This window comes from Cylas formicarius, unplaced genomic scaffold (assembly GCF_029955315.1).
Source record: "Cylas formicarius isolate icCylForm1 unplaced genomic scaffold, icCylForm1.1 PGA_scaffold_3__17_contigs__length_32017465, whole genome shotgun sequence".
In the NCBI taxonomy this organism is placed as follows: Eukaryota; Metazoa; Arthropoda; class Insecta; order Coleoptera; family Brentidae; genus Cylas; species Cylas formicarius.
Genome location: NW_026844326.1, coordinates 19,366,555 through 19,384,183, shown reverse-complemented (window position 1 = coordinate 19,384,183; position 17,629 = coordinate 19,366,555). Strand labels below are relative to the sequence as shown.

The 17,629-nt window shown below is 44.0% G+C and overlaps 5 protein-coding genes across 9 annotated transcripts; 3 read left to right on the top strand and 2 right to left on the bottom strand.

Annotated features, from left to right (window-relative positions):
- The first annotated feature begins 628 nt into the window (after window positions 1-628).
- Window positions 629-2,038, top strand: LOC132699393 (survival of motor neuron-related-splicing factor 30). Its single transcript, XM_060666066.1, has one exon. The coding sequence runs from the start codon at window positions 1,189-1,191 to the stop codon at window positions 1,924-1,926; it is 738 nt and encodes a 245-aa protein (XP_060522049.1). The 5' UTR covers window positions 629-1,188; the 3' UTR covers window positions 1,927-2,038.
- Window positions 2,039-2,149: 111 nt separating this feature from the next.
- LOC132699392 (ankyrin repeat domain-containing protein 13D) lies at window positions 2,150-6,293 on the top strand. 5 transcript variants are annotated; one of them, XM_060666061.1, is made up of 10 exons: window positions 2,150-2,447; window positions 2,501-2,636; window positions 2,723-2,893; window positions 2,954-3,097; window positions 3,148-3,222; window positions 3,482-3,888; window positions 4,610-4,889; window positions 5,172-5,333; window positions 5,496-5,676; window positions 5,837-6,293. In XM_060666061.1, exons 1-10 carry the CDS (start codon window positions 2,349-2,351, stop codon window positions 6,051-6,053), a joined length of 1,872 nt encoding a protein of 623 aa, XP_060522044.1. In that variant the 5' UTR covers window positions 2,150-2,348; the 3' UTR covers window positions 6,054-6,293. The 5 variants fall into 5 exon arrangements, with proteins under 5 accessions (XP_060522044.1, XP_060522043.1, XP_060522047.1 ...); XM_060666060.1 differs by having other exon boundaries at window positions 5,172-5,339; XM_060666064.1 differs by having other exon boundaries at window positions 5,172-5,339; window positions 5,795-5,977.
- LOC132699394 (protein lin-37 homolog) lies at window positions 6,284-7,747 on the bottom strand. The gene is made up of 5 exons (XM_060666067.1): window positions 7,290-7,747; window positions 7,060-7,233; window positions 6,847-7,006; window positions 6,420-6,568; window positions 6,284-6,359 (listed from the first exon to the last, which is right to left on the bottom strand). The coding sequence occupies exons 1-5, from the start codon at window positions 7,472-7,474 to the stop codon at window positions 6,338-6,340; spliced, it is 690 nt and encodes a 229-aa protein (XP_060522050.1). The 5' UTR covers window positions 7,475-7,747; the 3' UTR covers window positions 6,284-6,337.
- Window positions 7,748-8,068: 321 nt separating this feature from the next.
- LOC132698974 (tRNA (uracil-5-)-methyltransferase homolog A) lies at window positions 8,069-13,505 on the top strand. Its single transcript, XM_060665326.1, has 9 exons — window positions 8,069-8,539; window positions 8,597-8,767; window positions 9,484-9,803; window positions 9,972-10,128; window positions 10,173-10,420; window positions 10,476-10,707; window positions 11,899-12,088; window positions 12,148-12,576; window positions 12,636-13,505. The coding sequence occupies exons 1-8, from the start codon at window positions 8,408-8,410 to the stop codon at window positions 12,405-12,407; spliced, it is 1,710 nt and encodes a 569-aa protein (XP_060521309.1). The 5' UTR covers window positions 8,069-8,407; the 3' UTR covers window positions 12,408-12,576; window positions 12,636-13,505.
- Window positions 13,506-13,607: 102 nt separating this feature from the next.
- On the bottom strand, window positions 13,608-17,570 carry LOC132698973 (protein HID1). Its single transcript, XM_060665324.1, has 12 exons — window positions 17,357-17,570; window positions 17,063-17,276; window positions 16,857-17,008; window positions 16,163-16,216; window positions 15,907-16,106; window positions 15,646-15,859; window positions 15,286-15,574; window positions 15,005-15,235; window positions 14,582-14,943; window positions 14,333-14,530; window positions 14,117-14,280; window positions 13,608-14,067 (listed from the first exon to the last, which is right to left on the bottom strand). The coding sequence occupies exons 1-12, from the start codon at window positions 17,420-17,422 to the stop codon at window positions 13,845-13,847; spliced, it is 2,367 nt and encodes a 788-aa protein (XP_060521307.1). The 5' UTR covers window positions 17,423-17,570; the 3' UTR covers window positions 13,608-13,844.
- Window positions 17,571-17,629: the final 59 nt, after the last annotated feature.

Here is a 17,629-nt window from a genome sequence, read left to right as displayed (position 1 = left end):
CTTTTCCAAAATTTTAATGCAATTTCAATTTTTGCATAATTTTTATACTGACAATTACTTAAATAACTTTTACTATTTGATTGTTGGGTATGCTGGGTATAGTTAATTTTTTTAAATCAATAATTTTAGCTGTGAGTACAATGCGGCACACATTCTTATTAACCTTTCATGATTCGTGATAATCGCCGTATGCAATTTTCTGAGTAAAACGTACCTATATACAATTTTACTATGACCGCAATGATTTATTTAAAATAATTGAGAACCTTTAAACAAACACATTTATGATAGGCTTTTTGATTAATTAAAATGCAACTGAATCTTTTATGCTGATTATTCTCTATTGATGAAAATTCTTTTTTAACGGAAACGCTTTGTCGGCCTCCCTCCCGCGCTGCCCCGAACGAGCACCGAACGCCCCGATACGATTTGGACAAATACGCCCTTCTCCTTCTGAACTCCTTTCGAAATGCGCGGCAACGTCGCGCTTGTAAAAATATTCGACCACGTTTCTTGCGTATATAAAGCTCCGATAAATTGTGCGAATTTAAAATTCAAATGGGCGTCGCTAACATGACATAATCGGCAAATTGCTTTCATTGAGACTGGACGGTACTCTCAAAGTTCAATCATTGGATCCTCGACAGTGACACCTTACAAAAGAAAAACTTGTGGTCCGTTATGAAGACATTGGCAACAGCGATTTGTAAAAACGATGAGAAAATGTATTTCAATAAATGTTGCTAATACTTGTGGATATACCCAGTTGGCCTTTTAAAGTTGAAAAAAAAAATGTAGTTGCAAGGATTAACAATGCGTATTTCTGTATGAGTTAGATGTGACAAGGCGAGCAAAAGGCCAAGTAATAATTTTAACCACGTCTTTGCCAACAGGTACACATGAGGTTTAACTACAAAAACATATAAAAAGAATAAAAAATTGATATCGGCCATCAAATATACATTATAAACTAAACACAGAATTCTCGTTCTATGCAACTAACCTAACCGTTGCTAATTGTTCAGTGGATAAAAATGTCATAGATTTCAATATACGTGAACGGGGAGAGGAAAACAAAGCAAGATTTCAGGGGAAAAATTGCACGCAAATCGAATCCCCGACCGTTTTGAGAATAAATAGTAAAACGGAAAACCGTTTTAAGGTAATCAATTTTTTTATATTATAAAAATGAGTGACGAATTACAAAACTATCAGCTCCAACTGCAGCAGGTAGAAGCAGCTTTGTTGACGGATCCGCATAACGAGGAGCTGAAAAAGTTAAAGGTCGATCTCGAGGAAGTTATAGAGCTCACGTTAGACCTAAAACACAAAGCCGAAGAGGCCGCAAACCTTCCTGAATATACGGACCCCGTTGGCGTGGTCGAAGATGACGAAATTACCAAGTCCTTACTCGCTGTTGAACAATTCGTCGCGAGAAACAAAACAAAACGAATGTGGCGGGTTGGCGATATATGCATGGCCAAATGGAGCGAGAATGGCCAATATTATGAGGCCAAAATTGACGTTATCAATCCAGATGGACAGGTGAACATTACTTTCGAGAACTACAAAAATCGAGGAGTCACGACGCTCGACGAGCTGAAAGAGTTTACCGGACAGAAGAGGACGCTTAGCGAGGCGGAGAAAATCAAAAAATCAAAAGTAAACAAGGAATATTTAAAGAAGAAGAAACTGAAAAAACAGCAAAGGTTTCAGGAGTTGGAGGAAGAGCGCGAGTGCGAGAAGAAAAAGTGGTTGGCATTTGCAAATAAGGCATCCAAGGCTAAAAAGAGCGGTCTCAACATGAAGAGCATATTCGCATCACCCGATTCGGTCAATGGTCGAGTCGGGATTGGTACTTGTGGAATCAGTGGAAAACCGATGACCGAGTTTACCACCGCAGAAAAGTGGAGGAAGGGGGTGTAAATATTTAGTTTAGAATTTATTAAACGAATTCTCATTTTTTTTGCATGGCATTTTTACAGAAAACGCTATGTAAGGGAAAAAGTCTGTAAACAATAAATTTATTTTTAACCTGCTTTAGAAATTCATTTGCCAACAACTACAAAATAATAAACAGTGAACTGCCTGGGGTGGAGCGGTGACGTCACAGTTACCATCTGTTATGTTCTGTGTTCGGAAAACGCCAATCCGCGAACATTGCCTGACGTGTGGAAGAGTGGGGATATCCGCGACGTCACTCGAAAGAAATATGGTGAGCGCGAGATAGCGAAGCTGTCAGTCGCGGTTGATTTTCGTCGATTTCGCCGTCACTATTTGCGATAAAAACGCGCGGCGCGATGATTTGATTCGCCGTAAGTTCGAGGCGACGGCCGGTACACGCGAAAATGGTCTCCGAGGAATTTATCAAATCCGAATACCCCTTACATTGGCTGGTGTGGCACAACGAATACAAACTGTTAGAAAAGGCTCTGGCCACGAAGGAGGTAACCCACGGGTACGGCATTAGGGTACGCGGCGCCACGTACTTTTGTTCCAGCACGACAAGGAGAAAAATGACAACCGGGGCAGGACACCACTTATGTTGGCGGTCACATTGGGCCACCTTGAATCCACACGCACCCTGTTAAATGCCGAAGCTAACGTCAATTGCGAAAATAACGACGGCTGGAACGGTAAGCGCATTACTTCAGGGCGTAACGCTATACTTTTAAGCCAATTAAAGACATTCTAAAGCAGCGGGTTGTTTTTCTGTGTTAAGTGGTTCAGGAGGCGGTTGCCACTGGTGATCCCGAATTGGTACACATCGTTTTGGAACGTAGAGACTTACAGCGGTACACGAACCGTATGGCCGGGATACCGGGTCTCCTGCAGAAGCTGAAGGAAGCGCCTGATTTTTATGTTGAAATGAAATGGGAGTTTACGAGTTGGGGCAAGTAATGCGCCCGTTTGCAATAAGGCGTATTTAGTAATGGCTGGTGTTATAAACTAGTGCCCCTCGTGCCTCGCATGTGCCCCAGCGACACCTACAAGGTTTACAAGCAAGGCTCCAATGTGCGGATTGACACCACCCTGCTTGGTTTTGATCACACAAGCTGGCAACGCGGCAACCGCAGCTACGTCTTCCAGGGGCAAAGTAAGGGACGGGCCACCCGTGGCGGGCGTTTTATTTAAATCGTATTTAAGGTTATTTGCAGTTTTGCCCGGCCTTAAGGGGGTACAAAAGCTATGTCTACCGACTGATATCCTCAGGCAATGGCGGTAACTCTCTCTTGTAGAGCCGCTAGAATTGCTTTTGGGGATTTTTTGTGCGTAAAAGTAAAGAGAATGGCCTCCCCGAATCTCAAAGTCAAGTTGTTTTTGAGGTTTTGCATTAAAAAAATAATGACCGCTTATGGTGTATGTTTCATAATCTTCAAATGAATGATCTGCGCTTTCTAACCTCAAAATCGAAATTGCTTTTGTGGTTTTTTGCGTTAAAAAAGAAACAAACTGACCGCATTTTTTTCAAACCTCAAAGATGATGGCGCGACAATGATGGAGATTGACCACGATCTACGTCAGGTGTACTGTGAGGAGATGCGGAGCAGCGACGAAACTTTAGGCGTGCTACTGCCAAACGAGGAGACAGTGTCGCAGCGCTTGACCACGCCCATCATTACGACGTACGTGGATACTGACAAAATCAGTTTCGAGCGGAACAAAGCCGGCATTTGGGGCTGGCGGTCAGACAAGAACGAGAATGTCAACGGGCACGACTGCAAAGTGTTCAGCGCGACCAATGTCGAACTGGTGACGAAAACTAGAACGGAACATTTGACAGAGACCGACAAGGCGCGAAGCAGACACAGCAAGACGCCCCTGCAGAATTTCCTCGGGATCGCGGAGGTGGGCGAGAGCGCTGGGAGCGCTGGCCTCGCGCAGAACGTAAGTGACGCTCACGTCAAGACGTTTCAACTACTTTATGGCTCTTAGGCAAGATTAAATCTTTATTTAATAAACTTTTTATGTGAAAGGGCTCGAAATGAAGTTGAGTCGTTTTAACTACTTTGACGTAAGGCTTATCCACCACTTTGAATCCATATTGGTGTGTACGTTTACACTACTATGCGGTTAGGAGGGTTGGGTTGTTTGGAGGAATAATTAGTGCAATTCGCAACTTGTTTTTCGTCTTCCTTTAAATAAATCAAACGACAACAGTCATCTGAACTACTGACGTAACCAGTCTATTCAATGGATTTGTATTAAAACAAAATAGATGGCTTATCTTTTAAAAATATAAGCAAAAATTAAATAAAAAATTTAGTTTGATCAATAGTCATTGAAGTGATTTTGAAGTTGCTAATTGTCTACAAAATAAATTCGGGATTTCAACTACTCGCGCGAGCGTCCTCCCTTCAAACCCATATTTAATTAATTAAACTTCCGTTATTGAAGCAGTTATAAATTATCAGTAAAGCGATATTTTCTTGATTAAATATTCAATGACAAAAACACCATTCAAATGTTAAAATTTGGTAAAGATTCGCGCCAGTCATTTGAAGTATTTTTAATTTATCAAGTTTGACGACGACCAGACGAAGTAGGAAGAAAAGAGCCCGCGAATAATTGTTTATTTAACGTCCCGCATATTCCTGTTGCGTCACAGGAGGAGTACACTAGCAGCACGAACCCGAGCAACATCACGCCCGAGGAGTACTTCGATGGCGACTTCGACCTCGGCAATCGAGACATTGGCCGGCCTAAGGAGACGAGCGTCAAAATACAGAAATTCAAAGCGAATCTGTGGCTCTGCGAAGACTACCCGCTGTCCCTGCCCGAGCAGATCCTCCCCATCGTCGATCTGATGGCCATATCCAGCTCCCACTTCGCCAAGTTGAAGGATTTTATCCAGATGCAGCTGCCGTCGGGCTTTCCCGTTAAAATCGGTGAGATGTTATTTGAACACGGGCCAGTTTCATATAAAATAATTCGTCAATTATTTTTATATGAGGCTATAAAGTCATACATGTACAATAATTAACATAAAAATTATTTGTCAAAGTCTTAGTTTTATATGAGTCCAAGTACAAAATTATGTTTATATGTGGTAGTTATTTCAATTATGGATAATACTACAGTTATGGTTGTACAAAAAAAATATAAAAAAGTAAAAGGACATATAGGAGACTTCGACTTTGAACTGCATCCTTATTATGACGTATTTGCAGAAATACCGCTCTTTCACGTGCTAAACGCGCGTATCACGTTCGGTAACATCTTCGCGACGGACGGCCCCGTACCGAAGGTGTCCACTGTACAGGAGGAGGACAGGCTTGCGTGCGTGCTCGACGACTCGCTGTTCCTTCGTCCCGCCCACTACACTCAGATTGGTAATGGTAATGTGCGCCATCATCTTTTTGTTTTTTCTCGCCAATCTCGCGGGTCATTTGAACTACGCGCCGTTCTGTTTCTTTTCCGTTTCCGCCCTCCATATTTCACTCACCCGACGATGGCGCGGCTTTTGTATAAAAAAAAAATTATTTCCCGCATAGGTGTCGACGCGCGCCGTCAGTTTAGCATGGAGGAGGAGGACGACTTACTGCAGTTCGCTATCCAGCAAAGTCTCGTCGACTCGGGCACTGAACGTGAGGAGGTAGACATCTGGGAGGCGCTCCGCGCTCAAAGACCATCGAGACCGGACACGCCCAATACAGAGGAGCGCGAACTGCAAAGGTCAGTTAAGGGGTGGCCCTAGCCGATTTTCATTTGTTTCGCGTGTCTCTCCGCAGGACCTAACCGTCCTACCCAGTAACGTAATTTCCCTTTACCTCGTGAAAGCTTTCGGTTTTAGTCGGTAGAGCGGTAGAATTAGCTTGTGTCCCACCGCTTGTAGAGCGATCCAGGCCAGTCTAGAGCAATACCAGGGCCCGCCTCCTGCGGCCACCAACGTCGACCCCGACATCGACTATGATCTTCAAATGGCGCTCGAAGTGTCTGAGCGCGAGCGGGAGCTGGAGGAGCGCCGGCGCAAGGAACGTGAAGAGGAAATGATGCGAGACGAGGAGAAGATGCTCGAACGCGCCCTCGAGCTCTCATTGACGGAAAAATAGGCGCAGAGAAAAGAGTGATAATTCGCATTTTAATTTTCTTCCGCCCTAGAAGCCTCTGCGTGCGGCTTTTGTCTCGCGGCTACGCCTACGCGCTCGGTCGTGGGCGCGAATACTTCGATATATTCATTCGATTCGTTTCCCCTTATTATATATTTTATTTACGAAAATTGTGATTAACCTTGTTTTTCTATATAAGGATTACATCGACTTAAAATGAAAAAAAATAAATATTTAAATGTGCCAGTTGTGGTTTTATTGAAAAAAATCATTGCGCTATACCACAATTAATCGAGATTTTCCTGGGCCCTGAAATATAATCAGAGAAACTTAAGAAGAAAAAAAAAGGATCGGAAAACCCGCCCTTACTTGTTGTAAATGGACTGCAACACAGAAAAACTATGTGCATAACGTTCGTCATTTTCCTGCGCGGCCTCGAACCATTTCCGTTTGACCTTGACCCAGCGCTGCAGGTGGCCCTTCATAAGAACGTCTTTGTCGATGGGCGGGCTCTCGTCCTACAACAAGGGTCTCTCTTTTATCTGGAAATATTTAAATTAAATACAAAACTCCTTTTAAACAACGCGCTTCCCGGACTATTTTGGGCCAATCTTTATACAATTACTGTAAAAGTACCTGTCCTGTATTTTCAAAACACCCTGTAGGTCGCGGTTAGATTATTAGTAAAATTTGCAAAACCAACCAACTGAGCAATCATATATAATTATTGAGTATTGTCCCTTAAAAGGAATGTCAGTCCATTTTCCTCAGATCAGGCGAGACATCCTGTACATACATAATTGAGATCGACACGTTCCTTGATCTGTTCTTGTTCAGGCAAGGGCGATGGGATTCGCGCCTGAAAAGGCCGAGATGGCGGGGGAAGACGTGACACGTCGACGGCGTCACCGTTCCACGTGGCGGCGCCGTCGGGTTCCGGTGACGACACGCGACGCCTTAAAATGAATCAAAAGTTGCAAGGGTTCGCCAACCTGTCGGCATCATTTACTTAATAATTGGTTGCGGGTTCTTGGGTTGGTTCTCCATCCACGCCCGGCACAATGGGTACAGCGGGGTATCCTCCTCGAACCTCGCCAAGTCGACGCTGCGGTCATATAACTTCATGACGTAGGTGTGGTGGTAAGGAACAGGAACTGGTTCCACTTTTTTCTTTTTGGTTTCGCTGCCGGCAGATAAAACATCAAAACTAATGACTAGGCTAACACTCACTTTACCTACGTCTTGGGTTTAGCCTTGGCATCTTCGGAGGAGTCGCTGTCGTCGGAAGATGTTTGATCGCGGAGCTGTTTCAGCACCCCTTGCAATCTGCCCTTGGCCATTAAGTAATCGTTGGCGCCAACGTTCTCCTCTTTTATTTCAATTTTTACAGGCGACGAGCTTGATAGCTTTCGTTTTTTCGTCATGGTTTAGAATGTTTTCCACATCAAAACAATAATCCGAACGACCTAACCTCCCCAGCGACCAAAAACCACGGTATATTCAATTCAATGATGCGTTTCACAGATAGCTGTTGAGCAAGACTACTATGATACCAAGGTTTTTTTTTTAATTATGCGCTTAATTGGGTTCATCACAAATTAGGATATTCACCCATTTTCCAGTATCCGCCAAGGAAAATTGATCGATAACAATTTTTTCACGCACACAACACCCAAGGTTCCCGCTGGGAAACGAACCAACAACCTCCGTTAAGTTCGAGTTGGCAGGTCAGCGCCATACCAACCGAGCCATCCTCGCTCCCTAACCACGGTATATTCAAATTCAATTCAATGATGCGTTTCACAAAAACTGTTGGGCAACCACGGTATATCTTCTTGTTCTTCTCTTTGCTTTCGATAAACAGTTGGGCAAGACTAATAGCCCTTCGCCCATTACCGACGTCCGTCAAGGATTTTTTTTTGGTCACAGACCAACGGTTAACAAAAAAGCTATATAATATAGAACTTTGATAACAAAAATCGGCATCCCCCGCTACCCCCGCGGACCAAACGGGTCCATCCGGCCGCCATACCGGCGTGAGCGGTCAAAACAGCGGGGCCGGCAGTACTTAAATACTTAAAACGATCACCAAACACTTTCGAAAAAGAAAAAAGGTAGATATCAAGGTTTTTGGGACGAATACAACGGATTCCGCTAGGAACGAGCGGAGGTTAAATCTAAAAATACTCCTAATAGAAGTAAAAAGAAGAACAGAATATGTTGTGAAAAGTAATTGGCGAGTGCCTGTATCCTTAGTTAAATTGGAAACTTGCTTAATGCAACAAAAATATGACTTAACCTCACTTTCTCCTGTGTGTTTGTAATTAATTTCGATTTAAATTCCGATTTATTTAACGATGGCCGAGACGGCGGCGAGCCAGGAACCCAAGAAAGAGGCCGACCCGTACGCATATTTGAGCAGGGGTGAATTTTCCTCTGAGAACTTCAAGATCGAGATTAAAAATTTACCGAAATTTTACGGGATGAGCGTAATACTGCGTGAATGTTTACGGCTGTGCCTATCGCTAACCGCTTTCCGCTTCCAGGAATTCCGAAAATTGCTTAATGAGAAACTGAAGTTAAACTCGAATAAAATCAAATTGCCAAGGCGAAACAGCCCCTACGCTTTCGTATGCTTCCGCAACGAGGAAGATAGAGACCGCGCCTTGAACGTGGTGTCCGAGCTCAAATGGAAAGGAAAACAGCTGCAAGCGACTGTAATTACGTACTTTCCATTTTTTTGCTTATTTTATTAGATAATCTAGTGGGTCTACTAGGGTAAAAAATGAGCTGCGGATGGCTATGATATTTCCAAAGAGATGGGAATGATCTTCCGTGCATGTCTTTACCCACCAATCTGCCCTTTACTTATTCCTTCTAAACAAAGGATATTCACACACTTAGCTCTTTTTTGCCTGAAGATCTAAGGGAATCTGGACATATTTTATGAAAATACTGCTGTGGAAAATGCCATCCAACTGATTGTCATTGACCATATTGGTTATTGAATGCCATGAGGTCATTGTTTAACGAGATTTTAAATCTCGTGTATGCCCATGCTGAATTGACCTTCTCAATTTTTTCTTAGTGGCATAATGCTGATCATACATTACCTTATACGCATGTGCAAGATTTAAAATCGACAGATCTTCAATATGTTTGGATGCGGCATAGGGTAGTATTTTCTCAAAATATGCCTAGATCTCTTAAAAATGTTCTAGGAAAATGAGTTAAGTGTATGACAATCGCTGTTTCAAAAGAAAATGACAAAGTGCGGGTTGGTGAGTGAAATATAGAGGCATTCGCGGAAAATTATTTACCTTCTCTATGAAAATAGGAATGTCTATATAGGTCCTCTATTATCAGCATAGACGGGGCCTCTATATCTCTAGTATTCTCTAGTATCTTTGCCTAACAGACTTATAAATTATAGAAAGCAAAACCAAGTGCAGATCCTCTAGTGAAAAAGCGCAATGAGGATTTTGACAATCGTGATGAGTCAAAACGTATAAAGTTGGACAATATAACAGTGGAGGAAAGGATCAAGCTATCCACTATCCCTCTGGCAGATACGACTTACAAAGAGCAGTTGGCGATCAAACAGGCTGAGATTAAGGACGTTTTGAGCAAACTCGGGAACAATCTAGCCCGTCAAAACCCCGAACTCAGGGAATGGATAGACAGTCAAAAGATTAAACATGAAGGTTTGCCGTGCGAATTATTAGACATCAAGTTTTCTGACGTCATCGACGGGTGAGTTTCGAGAGTTTTTTTTCGCTATTAGATTTTTTGAAGTTATATAAGCAAAATAGCGAAATGTATATGAAATGTAAATTTTTATTATTTCAAGATATTAAGAGTCGCTGAGTTTGTGAAATTTCTAAATTCAATTTTTAAAAAATTATTAAATGTCCTTTATAGTTACAGGAACAAGTGCGAGTTCACAGTAGGCGTGGACGAAGATACAAAACTCGCCACCGTCGGTTTTCGCGTCGGCGCCTATGTGAACGGCGTCACGGGTGTTGGTCCCGTGGCCCATCTGAGGCACATCCCGGACGCAATGAAAATCGCCGTCAAAGTGAGCTTGGGTTTCCATTCTTTACTTGTCAAATTCCCATTTAGGCGTTTCAAGATTTCGTGCGGGGCTCCGCCCTCGACGTGTTCAATCCCGAGTTTCAGACGGGACACTTTCGGCAATTATGCGCTCGGACCGCCCCCAATCAGCTGATGCTCGTAGTCGGCGTTCACCCCCAAGACTTACCATTAGCTCGCATCCAGGAATTTCAACGGGAATTGGTCGAGTATTTCCTGACGGGAGGAGGTAAGGAGGCCCGAGTCACGTCGCTCTACTACCAGGAGATTGTCAAAAAGTGAGAGGTTGCGGGAACTTTTTTTTTTCTCGTAAATACCAGATATTCATTCCAGGAACGCAGGAGAAACTCCCGCCCCCGCCACTCATCTGTGGGGTACCACCCACGTGACCGAGTCAGTGCTTGGGCTCAGGTTCAACATTTCGCCTGAGGCTTTTTTCCAGGTCAACACGGGGGCGGCGGAGGTACTGTACGGCGCCGCCCTCGACTTGGCATCCCCCACCAAAGACTCTACGGTCTTAGACGTGTGCTGCGGCACCGGGACTATAGGATTGTGTTTCTCCCAGGTAGGTATAACCTCACCCTGAATACAAGATAGACTCCGCTATTCATTCAAAAAACTCGTCAATATGTTGTTGCAACATGTCTAAATGTCTAAGCGGTGATAAACCAAAATTCAGAAAATTTGAAGTCGGTTTTTTACACACTTTACAGTTGCTTACAATATTTATGGCCTTACAAGTATTCCAGAATAAGATTAAAACACGCTAAAACCACTGCAAAACATAAAGTCAAACCAAATGCAAAATTTCGTTTTATTAAAACGCGGCGACAGCGTGTTCTATGATATGCCAAATGCCGTAAAAGCTTGTCGGATATACGGTATTAACTTCTTACTCAGAAGAGCTCTAAAAAGTAGGGAGCTCTCATTTTTAATCAACTGCACCTGTAATGGCAAATTGTTAGTGGGAGTTCTATACCTTTAAATCTTTGAAATTAACTTGTAAATAAGGCAACACTCGCACACTGCGTATTCATTTAATAACAATAATAATATTCAATAATAACAATCACCAATTACATTAATTCTACATACAAATTAACTGTATATATTAATTATTTCTGTTATTACATAAACGCTGATTTCGAAACTGACGAGTGGGAGATATTGATGTTCGGTACTCGCAATATACTAACTTAACGTTTACATTTGATTGGATTTTTAATTACATTACGTTATTATTTATATATTTATTATTATTTATATAATTATAACACACATTATCAAACGTTAACAATTATCAACAATATTTTTTTGGCGGAAATATGGTCTCTTAGGATACTGTATGTTTGCCCAGTAACTTTGTTTAAACAATTAAAGCTTGTTTTCTTAATTTGAAAGCTATGCCCTTTTTTTATTATTTGCTCGCTTATTCCAAATTACCGCACTTGTTGCATAATATACTATTCTTTCAGGAAAGTTGTTACATTTACAGTCTAGGTCTGAATATTGGTAGGTAGAGATTTTCTCGATAAAGCGAAGGTAACAAAATGTGTATTGTTTGTATTTAAGAACAATAAACTATGGTCCAGCCATTGCTTTAATCTTTTCAAGGCTAATTCCGCCAGTATTGATTGCAAACACAAGTTTTTAGTGGGTGGACATTTTTATCACAAAAACAGACAGACAGAGAGAATCAAGCGATTACGATAGCAATAACTTGGCTCGGCGTTGCCAATAATGTCGGTCGTTTCAGCGTTGCCAGCGCGTGCTCGGCATCGAGGTCGTTCCGGGGGCTGTCGCAGACGCGAACGAAAATGCTCGTCTCAACGGTATCGAAAACGCCGAGTTTTTCGCAGGCAAGGCCGAGGACTTGCTCGGTTCCGTGTGTTTCAAAGCAGAAGGGGACGTCACGGCGGTAGTCGACCCGCCCAGGGCCGGACTACGTGAGTTTCTCACCCGTCTCTAGTCGAATCCTGGTAAGTCAACGCGACGGTTTTTTCAGATCAGAAAGCGGTACTGCAAATCCGCAAAATTGGAAAGATCGACAAGCTGATTTATGTGTCGTGCAATCCACACCTGGCGATGAAGAATTTCACGGACTTGGGACGACCCGAATCCAAGTCGCTACACGGGGAACCGCTCGTTCCCGTCAGGGCCGTCGCCGTGGACCTTTTCCCCCACACGAAACACTGCGAGCTAGTTGTCCGCTTCGAGCGTTGGGATCGCGTCCGGGACGGCTTGAAGGGGCGGGAAAATCCGTAATCGCGTCACACCGTCCGAATAAATCAGGTTTTTAACGTGCTGCGTTTTTGTACGGTTTTATACTTCAGAGACCCTCAACTCTCCTATCGATTTCAGTTTATTGGGAAAATCGCAACTCGGACGGTAGCCGTTTCAACTACTGGCCAGCGCCATATCAATTCGTGCTTCAGTAAGTTCCGTATTTTATTTTGCTATATATTTCCAGTTTAGCGAAAAAATGCCTTGCAGATCCTGGGGTTGGAACTACTTACCCGCGCATTTCAAATGAATTCAATCGGTCCCAGTGTTTTAAACAAATAACCGCTGGTACATTAGAACTACCATGATCCGGGACCCTTTAAATATTTTCAATTTAACTAGGAAATGTTCCTCAAACCATGGACGTCTGAACTATTCGCCCGCGCAATATCGCTTCGTGCTTCAGTAAATTCCTCATTTTATCCTGTTTGCTAAGGTTCCCAATAGGGTCGAACGGTTCACGGTTGACTTAACCCTTTTGGGATGCGAAATGGTAAAAAAGCGAACACGAAAGGCAAACGACCCACTGTGAAGACTGACCGCAGGCTCTCCTGCCGTCGGTTCCGGACGGGGCCCCGTTTATTGCACTCGCGTGTGAAACTCGCGGATTTGCGGAATCGACTCTGTTTCTGGCGCCGGACCACGCGGAAGTGTCTTTTTGAATCTCAATGTCAAAAACGTCTTATTTTTCCTGTGCGGTTGCGCACAAGCCATCACATGGGTTACGCGGGATTGAAAGACTGGGTGAACGCGCAAATTTAAATTACCGATCCCAAAAGGGCTCTAACCCGACTTTGTGAGTTGAAAGGGTTATTGAAAATAGAAACAATGGATTCTGAACATTGTTATATATTTTTAATTTGGTGAGAAAATGCCCCGCCCGCGAATTTCAATTCAATTCAGTCAGCACCATTATCTTGAATAAACGCTGGTACATTTGAACTACCATGATTCGAGACGAATATCTTTTCATGCATCGGTAAATGTGTTATTTTTTCACTTTAAATATTTTTAATTTAACGAGAAAACGCCCCTCAAACCATGGGCTTTTGAACTATCCGCCCTCGCGCATTGCCGGATTTGTTTTAAGCGTCACCAATGCTGAAATTCGTGTTCCACTCTGGGACCGCTGGATTGTTCGCCGAGAAATAAAATTGTCAAGACTTAACGTTATTTATTTTGACGAGTCGACAATAAATATTATTCTTTTACAAATGCAAATTAAAATCGTTCGTTTGATTATGGTCTGTTATGGGAATGTTAAACGTAAAAACGTGATTGGTGGCGACTATTAGCCTAAGAATAAGTTAACGAAAACGACATTTAAAGCGACAAAATCGCACGCCCTTCCTTGAAGTCCGCCGAGCGGCACCCCGAGACTCCGCTGTTCAAAATTCAAAAGCGGCATGGCAACGGAAACTAGACCCGCTGTATTTCAAACAGCTTGACGTCTGTGTCATACCAAATCGGCGGTTCCATGTTGCGGAGGTAAATGACACCCCACATATACGTTCTGAACCAGGTGGTCGTGCCCGAGTTCGCCTGGTACTTCCTGATGAGGATGGGGTGCGGCACAGGCAGCAACCCTACCAGGGTGCCGTGCTGGAGAAACTTTAGGATCTCACTCTCGTCCGTCAGTCCCCTGCCACATAACATCCGTTCACTCCGTCAGAGAAAACAAATATACTCACTTGTCGATGCATATTTTCTCCACCTGAGGCACTAGGACCTGGAGCAGTCTCATGATCGTCTGCAGTGGCAGTTTGCTCTTCCACGAATGAACCCACTCGCCCGTCGGCACCCACTGCCCGTTGTGGCTCTCCCGGCTGTTGCCGCTGACCCTCAGGCTGTTCCTCTGCAAAAAACATCCGCGTAACAACACCGCTCCCTCGCGTCGACTTACCTACCGTCGCGACCGATCGCGTAAACGCCGAACCCTCCGGGCTCTGCTCCGGATCCGACGCAGACGCTTTGGGCTCCGTTGTTTTGGTTGGCGTGGTTGCCACGCCGTTGGTCAACGGCACCTGATCCAACTGCTGGTACGTCGGGTGCGCGGACTCGCGTTCCGTCATCTGTGCGATCTGCGGCGTATCCGGCAACGTGGCCTAAAACAGCAACGTCTTGTCTAAAGCTTTGACGCCCCGCCGACGTCAGACCTTTAACGTGCCGGGCTCGGCCGGCAGCGCCGGGTGTGACCCCTCCATCGCCGCTTCCGGCGCGTTAGTCTCGTCTTGCAGCTTCTTCGCTTTTTTGTTGATCGACTTTGCTATGGTGCCATAGTCGCTGGGCAGGTTCGCGAGGCCGTGAAAAACGTGCCGCTTCCTGATGATGGTGTACACAAGGTTCGAGTTGCCGTCGAACTGGTACTGGATGATGTTGTTGAAGATTTCGAGGAGAAAAAATACGAGGTGGTGGTTCTGGGGCGCGGAAAACAGAAACCAAGGTGTGCTGAACGCCTCGAGCAGGTGCAAAAGTTTGGTGCTCGCGACCATCGACAGCGTTTTCAGGTAAGGCGACACTGCAACGCGCGCGCGCGCAGAAAATAGTTCAAACATTAGGGCTTGAAAAATATGCTTTACCGTTGACGAGGATGGTGAGGAGGCAGTCGAACAACGGCTGTAGTCGTTGGTGACCTGTCGTGATAATCTTGTGAAACACTATGATCAAGAGATCGGCGTGGGTGCCCGTGAATACAGGTATGTCCATCGGGATGGTCGCGGTGTACGGCTTGTTGAGACGCACGCCGAAGTTGCGCTCGCCTGAGAGCAGCAGTAGTATGAAGACGCCGATGTGCATCAGACCTACGCGGGCTGAAACGGGACCGGTAGGTCGAACGTACCGCGGGTTCTCGTCGACTTACACTGATCCGCTCGCGAGTCGTTGAGGTGGTAAAGGATCGGCACGAGCACCTCAAGAACGTCGCTGCTCTTCAGCACAAAGTAAAGGAACTTTTTATTGTAGTCGCACATCTTCCAGAAAAAAAACAGCAATTCCTGGTGAAAGTGCACCTTCTTGGTCGAGTTGGGCAGGTATGTCTGAACGAGGGGATTGTTAAGCAGTCGCGTCACCCCATTCAGGATGAACTGGAAGTCTTCGTCGCGGTGAATCCGCGACAGGTAGTTGATGAACAGGTTGTCGGGTATCGAAGTCTAAAAGAGACAGGGTTTTTTCACGACGCCAGTGATGGTAATGTGACAGAGATGTAGAGAGATAGACTCACGTCATCGGTTTCCGCGGGGGTAGACGACCCAGTGTCGTGGTCAAGCGTGACAATTAAGATCTGGAGGGCGGCCTCGACGAGCGGCTCCAAGGAATCGTTGAACAACAAGTGGTTGTAGGGCACCCCAAGACCCACCGGGTCATACGCGCAGACTGTGTTTAGCAACGATGTAAACATGGGCAAAGCGTGCCTGTTCTCGGACGACGTAAGGTGCCTAGAAATCTCGGTAGAGGGCGCGCGTGAAGTGGATGTCATACTTACATGATCCACCGGTTGGGACTCTGCGATATGTCGGCGGGCGGTTGGTACATGGTCTCGCTGAAACACGTCAGCAGCAGCTTCAATAACTCGGTGCGGTTTGCGTCGAACGGTGGGCTCCGGGGCGGGGAGTGAGCGAACCCCACCCCTGCCTCCCATATGTACTCGCAACTGTCAATGACGGCCAAATCTTCCGCTTTGTCCTGTGGGATGGACGGGGTTTTAAGGCAGGCGTGACGACTGTTTGTCGCTTACTTACTGGTCCACTTTTTTTGCCCGCTATTACGGTGAAGTCGGGACAGAATAGGAGATCCTGCAACCCAATTTACCTTTAAGATAATTTGAACATTATGGATATCAAAGGCAAAATTACTCCGAAAAAGGAGCAAGTTTAAACATAAAAGGAAAATCAGATGCAAAAAGAAAAAAAATAAGAGCAAACAAAAATTCTAAAGAAAATGTTGCTATACAGTTAACAACAAATTATGTCTTCCGCTTAGTTCAGTTGATAAAATAAAATGTTATATTTTCTTTTTAGAATAAACCAATATCTATTTAGAAATAGCTCTTACTTAAGTAAAAGCAAGCTTTCAAATTAGGCCTGTAAAGTAATTTTTTTGAAAAAATGCATGCAAATGTTTTTGACCCTTAATTTTCTAAAATAATAAAACAACTTTATAGTAATAATGGACAAATAGAAAAAATATATACACTAAGTCTGTTCATGTCTCTCTCATTTTCAGACTTAAAATTTGTTTTCCACATTCAACATTCAACTTTATTTTCCAAAATTTTAATTCATTTTTGTAATACTACCATGTAATTTAACAATTATTTATTTTTTTGTATTTGCATTAAAGAATTATTTAACCAGGTCTGCTTTGAGTAAAAAAGTCCTGGTTGAGTTATTTTGTGGCTGTCTGAACAATCCTCTCTGAGGTTGTAATACATACACAAACGGCATTTAGTAAAGAATGGGCCAACGGCACAGATTGATCTTCGTCTTCATTTTGACTAGGCAGCGCGGACCAAAAGAATCCTTTCCACTCTGAATCTTCAAAAATATATGGCAATATTCGCGTCAAAAGCCTTGTGCAATTCAACACTAAAACATCAAATGAGTAATTCGCCTTGCAAACGAGAAAACCGTCCGAGGCACCTATTTGTTGTTCGCGATGTGTCCTACAGCTACTATCGACAGCTTGGACCAATTTCTCAACGCCCTTGTAGCACAGGGTGGCCAAGTTTGCGGGAGCATCTTCCCTTAACTGTCTAATTTCCTGCGCTGGTATTAGTGTAAATATATCCTGCACGTTCGACACGTTCTCGCTCCAAAACTGCTCCCAAAATGTGTCATCGCTTGCGTCTACGGGCTTGAAAAAAAAAAAGAGCCTTAATACATTGGCATACGTTTGTGCCGATATTTAAAAGGCAATGTTCGATAACGCCCCACCTCAGATTTTGATATCAATTGGACCACCGCTTTGCGGAAATTTAGCTTCGTGTCCACGTTTCCCATCTTTTTCCTGGGAAAATGTAAACGATTTGTTGATAAACTTCTAAACGTCACGCAACGTCAATGAGCTTAACGTCAGAGCGAAAGCTGACGCAAAGTAACCGACCATTCTTGTATTCTTCGCGTTAACTCTTCTTCTTCGTCGCGTGTGAATGGCCATCCGATCGATACGAAGAAGATTACTGATTACTATCTACGGCGTCGGTCAGT